Source organism: Lynx rufus, unplaced genomic scaffold (genome assembly GCF_022079265.1).
Source record: "Lynx rufus isolate CCGP_SWC_20201006 ecotype Redwood Valley unplaced genomic scaffold, mLynRuf1.p SCAF_9, whole genome shotgun sequence".
NCBI classification, from domain to species: domain Eukaryota; kingdom Metazoa; phylum Chordata; class Mammalia; order Carnivora; family Felidae; genus Lynx; species Lynx rufus.
The window spans coordinates 113,133,700-113,147,450 of NW_025814897.1; the positions used below are offsets into that span (position 1 = coordinate 113,133,700).

Here is a 13,751-nt window from a genome sequence, read left to right on the forward strand (position 1 = left end):
ACAACAATACGGCTTAATTAATTTCCTTTATGCTTTAAAAGCCTCTGTGTTGTAGCCAAGTGGAGAGCAAGTCTGGAGGGAGCGTCCCGGGGCGCAAGGGAGAAAGCGTCAGGGAGTCAACGGGGGGGGGGGGGAGTCTTTTTTTATTAATTCCCATACTTGTATTTTTTGATGTTTCTTAAAGGCAGTCAATATTCATTTTGTGTGTGTGTGTTTTTTACAATGAAAATAAGTCTATTCCTGTCCGTTTATGGAGCACCTACTATTTTCACATCAGTGTGCGTGCACCCTGCAGGAGGGAGCCTGCCGACGGCCCGGGGAGCACGAGTCACGGCCTCCCGAGGGCACCCCGGCTTCCCCGTTTTTCCCCGCAGAATCCAGAGACGACGGGTGTGACCGCCCAGGGCACCCCCGCCCCAGACCTGAAGGGGACCTGTGTCCTGGGGAAAGACAGGTGCACGCGGTGGGGTCACAGGACCTCGAGAACAGCAGAGCGAAGACAGAATGGGCACCCATCGACAGAACGGGGCCAGAGGCTGCCCAGGGCTGGAGGGACCGAGGGAGATGTGGGCTCTCCCGGGGCGCTGCGTGGGGCGACGGAAGGACCCAGTACTCACTGTGGTCATGGGTGAGAATCCACGGAACCCTGTATTTTAGAGGGGAAATTGTATGGTGTGTGAACTTTTCCTCAATAAGGGCATCCTGGACCAGCACAGCAGGAAGCGAGAGCAAGAGACGGAGACAGCCAGAGACAGAAGAGACAGACACAGAGAAACAGAGACAGAGAGAGGCAGACACGGGGACAGAGACACAGGGACACAGAGACACAGACAAAGAGAAAAAGAGACAGACACAGGGAAACAGAGACAGAGAGAGGCAGACACACACAGAGAGTCAGGGGGACAGGGCACCACCCGGACGGAAGTTTCCATTCCAGGACAGTGACGCCAAGCCAGAGCAGAGCAGAGCAGAGCAGAGCAGGGTCTGGCGAAGCAGATGTGAGCTCTCAGGAGCCAGCTGGGGCCACCCCGGCCCTGTGACCCGGGCAAGGGGCCCTGGGGACCTCCGCTGTGCTGATGTTAAGGGGAGGCCACACAGAGGAGGCGGGGACCCTAGCTCTGTGTGCTGCAGGCAGGGGAGGCGTCCCAGCACCGCGAGCCGCTTCTAAGACGCGGGTGAGGACGGATCTGAGTCCTGCAGAAAGGATTTCCCGGCCCCTGTGCTCCCACCTGCGCCCAGGTCCCCGGGCCCCAGGGGCAGCTCGGGGCTGACCGCGGTGGCTGTCTGCATCGCTGTGGATGCTCTGTCGCACTGATTTTCTCCCCCCCGCGTGTGTTCGTGTAGAACTTTGAGTCACCCGAAAAGTTTAAGAAAACCGGGAAAGACGTATCTGTGCTCGGGAAACAAAATCTTCCAGATGCGGGATGCCATTACATCCAGGGTTAAAAAAAAAATGAACGAGCCGGCATGTCAGGTGGTGACAAGCCCTGGACAGCCAGCCCGAGGCCACAGCCCAGAGGCAGGTGCCATTTTATTCCAGGATCTCAAACTACACTTGCAGGGGGGAGGGGGGAGGGCGGCTGGAATCCCGCACAGCTGGTGCTGTGAAGAGGTTGTATTAGGACACAGGCCCCCAGGCTCTCTGGTCCTGCCCCAGCCCTACCCACCCTGCCTGGCTCCTGGAGCCCGCCCAGCATCCACCCTCCCGCCGTGAATTAGCCTAGCTGGGTCCTGTTACTGACAACCCAAAGGAAGTCAATTAAGTTACTTACACAACAGCATCATCATGCCAGAGTGAGCAAGATGTCTGTGGTGACAGAGGAGAGGGTATTTGAGGAAACTGAGGCAGAGAAGGGAACTGGGGCAGGAGAACGTTGGTGGGGGCACATAAGAGACAAGAGAGCATGAATCCCCTGGGGTGGCAAGCAGGGGACCACAGCTGGGACTCAGGGGACATGAATGTGGCCGGGAGCGGGGGGGGGGAGGGATCTCCCCTGAGTTGCATGGCCCCCCCCCCCCCACCGTGTGCCCTGGCCCCGCTCAAGGGCGTGAATGAGCAGCCTGGAAGGACCACCAGCCGACAGTTCCCAGAGGCAACAACCAGGACTGGACAGCCCCGCAGGACCCCCGATTCTGCAGGTCCTTGTAAACGCTCCCTACTTGCTAAGTAAGCACGTTCACTGAAAAGTCCCATCAGAAGCGCTGAGAATCAATCCTCGCCATTCACACCCGCCCAGGTGGGATCGAGCCAGGGTCCCTTCCTACAAAGGGAGTGTGTGCAAGTCAGCATTAACCCACCCAGAGACACGGTCCGTCACGCTAGTATCTGCCCGACTTCCACCTGAGACCACGTCCCACAGCCGTCTCACGATTAAAGGGTAAACGGTTCGTCCGGCTTACTAACAATTATACCGTGTGTGTGCGCGTGCGTGTGTGCACGGACGTGGGCGTGCGAGTGTGTGTGCACATGTGTGCTCTGCCGTGCAGCATCCCTGCTGTGGGCTGACAGGAGGCCCATTTCACAGACAAGGCAGCAGAGGCCCGGAACGTTTAAGGGAAAAACCGCGGCTTCAGAAAGGGAGAAGACGAGTAAGCCGTGGCCCAGAGGAGGGCTGCGGGGGACCTAGCTGCTCCCTCCAGTGGCTGCCGGCTGCCACGTTCCTCCCCGAGGCGCCTCCTCTGGGACACACCGAGGTGTGTTTCCATCCTCTTAAGTAAGTCAGTCGAGTATAGACGAAGCAGTCTGCATTTTTTTTTTTTGACAGCCAAAGCATCAGGAAGAATATCGTCTTCACTGCCAATTATCTTCTGGGCAAGACCCTTCAGAGACACTTAACCAAACTACCTCCCACCTCCCTGAGGATCTCTGAGGTTTGCTCAGCCCCCAGCCAAGGCAGGCCAGTCCTCTGGGTCACCGCCTGCTGCGGGAGCCCGGATGTCACCATTTTCACTTTATACACGAAGAAACAGGCCCAGAAAGCACTCCGTTCATGCCTCAACCAGTGGACGCTGTCAGCCGGGCCAAGTACTGCTCTGGCCCCCGGGGACACAGAGCACCATGCAAATGATAAAAGAGGGTCATGTGACAGAGAGAGGGAGGGCAGGTGGTCAGGGAAGGACCCCGAGGAGGGGGTCCCTAAGCTGAGCCCTAAACCAAAGAAGGGCTGGATGACAATCGGGGGAAATGTTCCCAGCAGAGGGAGCAGCAAATGCAAAGGCCCTGGTCTGGGCTACAGGCAGCTGGGGCAGGGGGCAGGTGATGGGTGCACAGGAGCAGGTGACAGGTGCACAGGGGAAGGTGACAGATGCACAGAGGCAGGTGACAGGGGCACAGGGGCAGGTGAGGGGGGCACAGGGGCAGGAGATGGGTGCACAGGGGCAGGTGACAGATGCACAGAGGCAGGTGACAGCTGATGGGTGCATAGAGGCAGGTGACAGGTGCACAAAGGCAGGTGACAGGGGCACAGGGGCAGGTGACAGGTGCACAGGGGAAGGTGACAGATGCACAGAGGCAGGTGACAGCTGGTGGGTGCATAGAGGCAGGTGACAGGTGCACAAAGGCAGGTGACAGGGGCACAGGGGTAGGTGAGGGGGGCACAGGGGCAGGAGATGGGTGCACAGGGGCAGGTGACAGATGCACAGAGGCAGGTGACAGGGGCACAGGGGCAGGTGATGGGTGCACAGGGGCAGGAGATGGGTGCACAGGGGCAGGTGACGGGTGCACAGGGGCAGGTGAGGGGTGCATAGGGGCAGGCGACAGGTGACGAGTGCACAGGGGCAGGTTACAGGGGCACAGGGGCAGGTGATGGGTGCACAGGGGCAGGTGACAGGGGCACAGGGGCAGGTGAGGGGTGCACAGGGGCAGGCGACAGGTGACGAGTGCACAGGGGCAGGTTACAGGGGCACAGGGGCAGGTGATGGGTGCACAGAGGCAGGCGACAGGTGCACAATGGCAGGTGACAGGTACATAGCGGCAGGTGACAGATGCACAGAGGCAGGTGACAGGTGGTGGGTGCACAGAGGCAGGTGACAGGGGCACAGGGGCAGGTGACAGGTGATGGGTGCACAGAGGTAGGTTACGGGTACACAGGGGCAAGTGATGGGTGCACAGGGGCAGGAGATGGGTGCACAGGGGCAGGTTACGGGTGCACAGGGGCAGGTGATGGGTGCACAGAGACAGATGACAGGTGATAGGTGCACAACAGCAGGTGACAGGTGCACAGGGACAGGTGACGGGTGCACAGGGGCAGGAGATGGGTGCACAGGGGTGGGTGACAGAGACAGATGATGGGTGCACAGGGGCAGGAGACAGGTGATGGTGCCTAAGTGACAAGTGACAGGTGCATAGGGGCAGGGGCCTTCGGGTTTGTGTGAGGGGACCTCCCATCACAGGGACACCAGCAGACGTGCGCGGTGCAAAAGCCACTCTGGTTTCCACGGAAAGTGCATCAGAGAGAAGCAAGCCTGAGGGGATGACCAGCCGGAGGCGGCCATCAGGGGAAAGACATCAGCCGCCAAGGGCGGGAGGGGCAGCAGGGAGCTGAGGCTGCCTGGGGCCAGAAGTAGCCGTGGGGAGCAGGAGGGCAGCGGGACTTCGGGAGGCCGTGGAGAGAAGGGGGCTATTTACGCGGTGGGAGGAGCCACCTACGTGTTTTCTATGAGGCACCACCGCCAGAGTTCAGGGCAGAGAGAGGTGTTCTCTAGAAAGTACCAAAGGCCACAGATAGGTCTGCCTGGGGTCACCATGGAGACAACGTGGGCCACAGCACCGTGCGGCACATGGGGGTGGCCAGCTGCCGGAGCAGGAGGGATGGAAACCTGATGCAGGGGCAGGTGAGGAAGCTCCAGGGAGCCCCCGGGGAAGGTCAGCGGGGTCCGCACACAAGCAAACGGGCAGACGGAAGAGGAGACAGGACAGGGCGGCAAGATGCCGGTTACGGGTTTGCCCAAAACCGCCCAGTCAAGGCCACGGCCTCAAGGCCACGGCCTCAAGGCCACAGCCAGGGGTTGAATTCCAGATTTGCAAGTCCCACCCATGTTTTCATCTCTAGGGCACGGAGGCGATCTTCCCGTCAATGTCACAGGTGTGATTGGCCAAATACCCCAAACTGCAAGTCGGGGACTCGTCCCCAGTTTGAAACGAGCCTGTGTGGGTGGACGGAAATCTAAGAGGTAACGTGCACGTAGTCGGGGAAAAAGAAAAGTACAATGAGGTGGGAGACTAAAATCACCAGAGCAGCTGGAACGTGGCCCCCAAAGACCACACCTGACCGTGCCGTGGCCCACGGTGCCGTGGCCTGACGTGTGTCCGGGAGCCCCATCCCCACCAAGCCAAGGGCCACAGGAATCTGTCCCCGCAGCCTGGCGGCGACAAAATACAGGGCGAGTTGGGGGCCCAGCGTTGCCCCTTACATAGCCGAGCTGCCTGGGCCAAGTTCCATCTCCTGACACTTGTTTTTTTTTTTTTTTTTTTTTTTTTTTTATATATGAAATTTATTGACAAATTGGTTTCCATACAACACCCAGTGCGACATCTCCTGACACTTGTAAGGCAATGTCAACCACAGGTTCACCGGGGGGATCTAAGGGGACAGTCCCTGGGCGCCTGCGTGGCTCAGTCAGGTGAACGCCCGACTTCGGCTCAGGTCGTGATCTCAGTTCACGAGTTTGAGCCCTGCGTCAGGCTGCTTTGGATTCTGTGTCTCCCTCTCTCTCTGCCCTTCCCCAGCTCGCATTCTGTCTGTCTGTCTCTCTCTCTCCCCCAAAAGTACGTAAAAACACACAAATAAATAAGTAGATAGATAGATAGATAGATAGATAAATGGAAAGTCCCTGTGGACGCCCTCCTTCAGCAAGACACAGCCCCCCCAGAGCCCCTGAGGACGACCACCCTGTGATGACCCTGTGAAGGCAGCCACCATGCTGACGGGCACTCCACTGACACCACAAGGGGCACAGAGATGCAGCCTGTCTCTTCCTACCTCGGCCGCCGCCGGAGTAAGAGGCAGGATTATCTCTCCTCCTCCACACAAATTGGTCTGGCCCGGTAACCTCTGAGATTTAAGACCCCCTCCCTTCCTTCATTATCGGAGCCCAAAAAACAAACACCAGGCTGCCTGCCTCCCTCTGGGGCCCCAGGAAAGCCAGCACAAGGCCGAGGGACCTGGCAGGCTAGACACAATTTGCTGCTTACAATCAAAGCCCCAATTAGTTGATTTCATGAGAGAAGAGAATATTCTGATCGCAGTGTATTCTATTAGAAGTGTGCAGACGAGGCCTGCCTAAAATTGATAAAACACACACATCAAATTCATGAACCTGGACCCCATAGCAGTGGGACTATCGGCCTCTGGCCATGAGAGCCAGCATTTTCAGCGCCGTCATCACCGTGAACACCTTCACCTTCACCATCACCACCATCATCCCCATCGTCCCCATCACAGTCACCATTTATCCAGCATCCACTGTGTGGCTGATATACCGCCTGTCTGTTTTCCGCTTTATGTCTCTTAGCAACCCTGGGAGTTAGGGAGGATTGTGCCTACATTACAAAAGGGGGAATTCAGAGCCCAAGAGAGACAGGAGTGTGCCCCAGACAACGCGGCAAGGTCACGGTTTGGGCCACATGGAGCCCAGACTGCCATGTCTCCCTGCACCGAAAGTTCACTTCACTGCGGCTGTTCCTTAAGTCCTTTCCCTGCACCCTATTCTGACTTCATGACACTGTGGCCCCACCCCTGGAGCAGTCTATGATTTCCCAGAGTGCTCTGGATGTGCTCCTTGGACACCGCCTTCTGCTTAAAGTTGCAAAGTGGTTCCTCTGGCCTGCACTGAGCCCGGCCTGATGCCGCAGGTGAAGCACACATGGGTAGAAAGGAGGAGCTCAGCACAGTGGTGACAGAGGAGGGGGCGGGGCTCCGGTCAAGTCCAATGGAGGTACGTGTGGGACAAAGACTAGGAGACTCCGCTGCTCCTAGAAGTTCATCACAGGTGCCTGGAGGACGTGGCTACGGGGCTGTATCTCTCTGAGTCCCGCTGAGATGCCGTCTGGACCACTCCTCTTGCTGCTTCGGTCAGACCCTCCCAATGGTTAGGGGAGGGCCTGAAGGAGGAGATTAAAGGCCACGCCAGCACCCCAGGGAAGGAACGAGGGATTCACGAGGCTCGATCCCAGAGCACCCGCTGACTTCCAACTGGACATGGTGTCCAGGGGCTGGGGGCCACCGAGCCCCGAGCCTGTGACCCTCCACAACAGCCCCTGGAAGGTAATGCAAGCGGGAACAACGCGATGCGTAACAGGTGACTGAACCTCAGCATCTGGACCCGTGCTACAGAGGAGGGATGTGAAGGCAGGAGCGGCCAAGGGCTGATCTCAGGACCCTGGAGAGGGCACGGCTCTCACCCACCCACGAGGCCCCCTGGCACACGGGGAGGAAGTCGCTCAGCTCTGGAGCAGGGGGTCCGTCTACACGCATGTCTGGGGAGGGTGTAGATGCGATCTTCCCGGCCCAGGCTTGGCAAATACGGCCCACGGCCCAACTCAGCCTGTCCTGCCGGTCTTACAAATCAAGTTGGATCGGCCAGAGCCACACTCATCCATCCATACATCGTCTGTTGCCGAGTTCATACCGCAGTGGTGGAGGGGAGTAGCCGTGACAAAGCCCGTGTGGCCCACAGAGCTGAAAATATTTACTAACTGGCCCTTTACAGAAAATGTTTGCTCCTACGAGAAAATACCTAGGAGGAAAATCCTCCTAAGGCCCCTGGGGTAAGGGTCTTCCGGAAGCCGTCAGCTGAGAGGTAGGGACGGATATGGGACCGGTAGAGTGATGCCCTCTGTAAGTCAGAGTAGAAATGAGATGTTTTAACCTTTCCTAAGAAAATGCCACCGGCACCTTCAGAGACCATCTTGTCCACAATTATTTCAAGTGACAGAAATCATTTTCTCCTGTTTTTTTTTTTTTTTTAATTCATGATAAAATATGCTTGAAATCTACCGGGGAAAATTAAGGAACGTTCTTCCCCTCTAAGGCAGTAATTAAGAAGCACATGTTGGCACAGCTGTTTTGCCAGCCACCGCCAAGCTCACAATGTGCGTCTCCCTGGTGCAGCCCAGCGAGGTAGCTCCCTGCTCCTAAAGCCGTCCCGACATCCGAATGCCGTGTGGCATCTACCGACCCAGCTGCACGCAAATCCCGCCGATACGGTTCCATTGAGGAGGGGGCTGCAGCTGAAACCCCACCCCACCCTCCTCTGGCTGAGCCGCTCTGCTGTGCCAGACAAGGAAGAGACCCTAAAAGATGGCAGTTTATGCCTCTGAGAAGGTGGGTCCAAGGGGGTCCAACGGGCAAGGCATAACAACGGCCCGGTCCTGGGCAGTCCGCCCTGGTTATCTTGCAAAAGGGCGCAGAACAAAACAACACGACTAATGTTGCCAGGGACCCATCAAGAGAAGGCTTGACCAAGGGCGGGATATCTGAGCTGGGTCTGGAAGGACGCATAGGAGTTTTCCAGGGCAGAGAATCTAGGGACGTTTAAGAGCTAGAAGCAAGGTGGGACTTCAGAGTGGCTGGAGGGGCCCGGTCTAGGGATGGCCAGCGAAAGGACACAGGTGCAGACAAAGGCTGAAGATCCCACTCAGGAAGATGGCATGATTCCGGGAAGACGGTGCTGACGGCAGAGAAGACAAGCAAAGGGCGCACTGCCTGGGGGCCCCCCGAAGATCTCCCCTCTGTTCCTCCAGCTGGCGGAGCCCCCCAACGTTCTGCTCAGCTCTCAGCATAGCGTCCAGATTGCACTACCTTCCAGAGTCAAAGTTCCTTGAAGTCAGAGAAAGAAGAAAAGGAAGGAGGAGCTTTCGATACTGGTGTCCAGAAGTTATTTATTTGGACTTGGAGCCTCGAGGACACTGACCCTCCTCCCAGCCCCGTGCAGGTCACAGAAGCCGTGGCTTCAACCCGCCGCCTCCCAGAAGCCCCGGCCGCTTCCACGGCCCCTGCGAGCATCTCTGCCCTCTTCAGCGCCACTACGGTGCCTCCCGGCGGGACCAGTGGGGTGTCACACGGTCCTATTTAGGAGTCACACTCCTGAAAGGCAGGGCTCGTATCCCACCCCTCAGTGCACGCCAGGCAAGCTCATCTCCAGCTTCCCATGGTCTCCTATCTAACACACAAGAGCGCGTGCTTTTGTTCACATCGAGGCTCCGCTTGGAGGTTCAGCCCCTAAAGAACGGACAGCAGCACCTTGAAGAGAGACCCGCACGGCCACGTGCACAGCAGCGTTGTTCACAACGGCAACGGGGGTGGGCACCAAGTGTCCATCAAGGGATGAACGGGCAAACAAACCGTGGTCCCTGCACACAATGAAATACTATGGCGCCATGAAAAAGGACGCTCTGACACCTGCCACCGGTGGACCTTGAGAACGCTCCGCTCGGTGAAATGAACCAACGCAAAAGGACAAATGGGGCAGGATTCCACTGGTACGGGGTCCCCAGCAGAGCCAGATGCACAGAGACCCAAGGTGGACGGTGGGCGCGGGGGGCTGGGGAGTTGGTGTGTAAAGGGACAGAGTTTCAGTTGGGAAAACGGAAAACCCCGGAGACGGATGGTGGGGCTGGGTGCACAGCAACACGAACGTAGTTAGCGTCACTGAGCCACACAGTTAAAAATGGTCAAAATCGCAGATGTTTCTGTCGTATACGTTTTACCAGGTTAGAAAGAGAAAGCCACCGGGAGCTTGTTTGTAATGCAGCGGTGGGAAGGTTCGCCTCCGTGGCACCGTGGTCCTGAGGGAGTCCTGCGGGTCCCGGAACCATCTCGGGGGCTCTATCCGCCGCACCCTTCCCGTTCCTCGGGTCCCATCTGTCCCCCGCCCCCCACACGTCCCAGCAGAGAAGCCACCCTGGGGTCCCCAGGCCTGTTCTGGAAAGCAGACAGTGTGGTCGTACAGCCTAGGAAAGGGCTCTGGCCCGGCATCCGCTCCCTTCACTTCCCCGCGCCCTGGCTTCCTCTCTTCCACAACGGGGTAACCATCCTCAAAGAAGCAGGTGAAGGTTGCACCTTGCTGTGGCTGGAGGCGTCTCCCCACATTCCTATGTGAAGCCCTGTCCCCCGATGTGAGGGATTTTGGAAATGGCTCTCGAGGAGGCGCTGAGGGTTCCACGCCCGGGTCCTGACGGGACAGCGCCCTCGTCGGAGGAGACACCAGAGGGCACTGATCTCTCCCCACCGCGTGAGGACACAGACAGAAGACGGCCGTCTGCGGCCGGGAGGGGCTCTCACTAGGAACCGAATCTGCCCGCGCCCTGAGCCGGGACCTCCAGCCTCCAGGCCTGTGAGAACAGATGCGCGTCAGACCGCCTGCGGGGCCCTGTGGTGGCACCTGTGCCGAGTCGGACACCGCCCCGGCTTGCACGCCCACTCACCTGGTTGTAGAGGGCACAGATGTGCAGGGCCGTGTTCCCGGAGGCGTTCTGGGCCGCCATGTCCGCCCCGTAGAAGAGCAGGTGTTCCAGGTGCTGCACGTGGCCGTACCTGCAGGCCTGAAACGAGAGCCCCGCCGTCGGTCAGAAAACCGCCGCGACTCCCCAAGCTCCCCGGCGGCCGCGGCGTGGCCGACCGCAGTCCAGGCCCCAACACACGGGCACCCACAGTGCCCTGAGCCTCCGGGGGGCCACCAGACCCCTGACGGGGTAGGGGGTGGGGGACCTCATGCCGGGACGAGGACGTACGCCGGGCTCCGGGGCTCCGGGACCGCAGGTCTGTGAAGGGCCCCGATGCCCCTTTCATTCAGGCCTGGGGGCCCGAAGCCCAGGGACACACGGGGCACCTCTCCCCTGGCCTTGGGGGCCGGCCCCCCAAAATGCAAACCGGGAGGCTCCGGCCCTGGCCTTGCTTACCCAAACCCCATCTCCCCCGGTGGGTGTGAAAACAGCCAGAAGGGGTGCGTCCAGCCCCTGCTGTGTCCAGGGAAGGGAGCCCCACTACTGCTATAAAATGTAACCTACCCGCTGAGGGGCTTTCTGGAAGTGGGGGCCAGGCAGCCCCACGGGGAGACTTCTCCCTCCCTGAGCCCTTCAAGGAGGTAACACGTGCTATTCACAAACCACCAGGGCTCTGGGGTCAAACAGATCTGTGCCCAAGTCACGGACCTTCCATTTTCCAGAACTTTCCCCCACGAGCCTATGTCTTCACATGCAGATGTAAACCCCACTCCGCACAGGGCTTTCACGAGAATCACGTAGGAAAAGGGACCCGAGAGGGCCTGTGCGATGCCTGGCGCCAGGCCGGCCCCCCCCCTCCCTGTGAGCCGGGAACCCCACAATGCGACCAGGGCACTGCTGTCCAGCTCCCGCAGGGGGTTCAGGGTACGCCACGCGGTGTCGGGCCAGGCAGTCAGGTCCAACCGGCCCCCCACCCCACCCGCCCGCACTTTCCCGGCAGCCCGGGAAAGGCCAGCGTGTGGCCGTCGACGGGCAGCATCGAAGGCACGAAAGCCAGTGTCCTCGTGAGACGCGACAACCCGGAAGGGAGACGGGAAGGCCAGGGAGCGGGTCCCGACCCGCACTTCCTACGCCGCGGGTGGCCACTGAGGCGCGCGACGGGAAGGACACAGGCCGGCCAGGATGCGGTAGGCAGCTCTCACTGTAGCGCATTCCGGATAACTGGGCGGACCGGGGGCTGCCCCCGTGCACGGTCTGCGGGAAAGGCCGGTGCCTCACCGAGGAGTGGGAGACGACGGGAAAGACGTCGGAAGTATGACCCGGAGGAGCTTGAACAGAAAACCCGAGAAACGCCCATCGCACTACTGTGCTTCCCGTGGAGCAAAGTCACTAATTCACGAAGCGGCGTGATCTGGATGTGGGTGTCTGACCTGCCCTCCCTCTCGTCCTGCGCTTCCTGGGGGGCCCCCGCCGCGCTCTCAGAGGTCGGGGGGGGGGGGTCCTGCCCTGCCCCACCGCTGCCACAGGCACAGCCCACCGGCCTGGACAACCGGCCCCAGGCTGGGGGCTCGCGGGGGCCCCGTGAGGAACAAGGCCGGAAGACCAGTCAGAAGCTTCCTTTCTTCCGGGACAGCTGGCGGAAAACCCACCGAAGCCTACAGCTGCTGGGGTCCCCCTGAAGGAGAAGGGGCACCGGGGAGAGAAAGGGAGGGAGGGAGGCCAGACACGAGACAAGGACAGACACGCACACAGCCCGTGACAGAGCCCCCCTCAACCGCAACGATGCCCGAACTTCCCAGGACACAAAGCCGGGGAAGAGCTTTTATTTCTTCTACTAGGTTGAGTTGAGATCTCTGTTCCTTAGGTCAAAGGGGCCTTGGCTCATCAGCTGTCCCCAGAGGATGGGAACAGAAACCGCCCCCCCCCCACCGTCAGCAGCCGCGATGGTGATCGTTGATGCAGGTGAGAAACACCGGCAGGTGAACAGGGGAGGGGGAGAGAACTTGTGGGAGCCTCACAGACCCCACAAAACTCTCATTACAGAAGGAAAGAGAGGATCTTGGCAGACTCCCCCCACCCGGTCAGGCGGTCAGAGTTAACGTCGCCGGGGATGGGCAGTGTCACCCTGTGCCACCCGACACGTGAATGCCAGGAACACGATGCCGGCCCTACGGTAAGTATTCCTGCCACAACGCACACCCCGGACCTCTGCACCCGAGCTGAGGGGCAACCTCCAAAACGCCTGCCCTGTGATATCACAGGGGTCCCACGGACCCTCCCAGATGGCAGGCAATCCGTCGGGGCCCCCCGAGGGGAGCCTTTCAGTACAAGGGATGGCCGGGGGGCGGGGCGGATGGGGGCAAGACTCGAACGTGGTCCCTGAGTGAAGGTGCACGGGGTTCTCTGTAGCATTCTTATATCTCTTCCGGAAGTTTGAAACGAAAATAGTCCTGTACAATTTAGAAAGAGAAACCAGTATGTGTTTGACACAAAGACGTTAAAGCTCAGGAAAGTAAGAAATCTGTGCTCCCGCGAGATAAGCTACACTAGCTGCCCCCCCCACACCCCGCCACTTTCTTTTGGAAAGGGTGTTGTGGCTTCTGGCCTTCGAGAGGCAGCTTAAAAGGGAGGCCAGAGGCCAGAAAGCTGACATCTAAGAAAGCACTTTTACACTCCTGTATCTTAACCGTTTCTTACCAGGCGCTTTCTGGGAAACGCATGCGTGTGGGGCTCCACCCCACATCGACTGCCTGCAAAACTCCTGGGCATGCGTATCTGGAGAAGTGTCCCCACGAGATGTGGGGTTCATCCCAGCCACGCCAACACCCGCCCCATCACTGGCCAACCCCATAATCTGGAGTTAAACTAGGGAAAAGGCCACCCCTTCCTTCAAGCGCTTTACTGCCACCTGCTGGCCACCTGCTGTGACGCAGCCACAGCCCTAAAGGCGCAGCCGGCTGAGAGGCGTCCCCGGGGTCCTGCAATGCGGTGGGAACAATGCAGAGTTCACTGCATTGCAGACGCGCAGCAAAGGCGTCTGCTGGTTCTGTGCCACCAATAAAATTCCTCCAACCACACCACGCTCAGGCATTTCTCCTACAGCCCGTGCTCACAACGTGAGCCGGGGACATCACCGCCAAATGCTCAGAAAACAACATTCGCACCCCTTCAGCCCTCACTTGGTCGGGAACTGAGGTGCCCATCGGTGCACAGACACTCTCTCGCCCAAACACAAGCAAACGTGGCTTGCTGACTCGAGCCACTGGCTGCCCCTGGCCCTCCGTTCTGTGGCTTTCAAAGGCCAGTT

General features: G+C 59.2%; 1 protein-coding gene across 1 annotated transcript in view; it reads right to left on the reverse strand.

The window, feature by feature from the left end:
* Window positions 1-13,751, reverse strand: part of SHANK2 (SH3 and multiple ankyrin repeat domains 2) — a 431,931-nt gene that overhangs the window by 370,482 nt on the left and 47,698 nt on the right. The window contains exon 7 of the mRNA XM_047071362.1: window positions 10,427-10,543. Within this exon, the coding sequence (XP_046927318.1) occupies window positions 10,427-10,543 (117 nt within the window). The remainder of the gene's footprint in view (window positions 1-10,426; window positions 10,544-13,751) is intronic.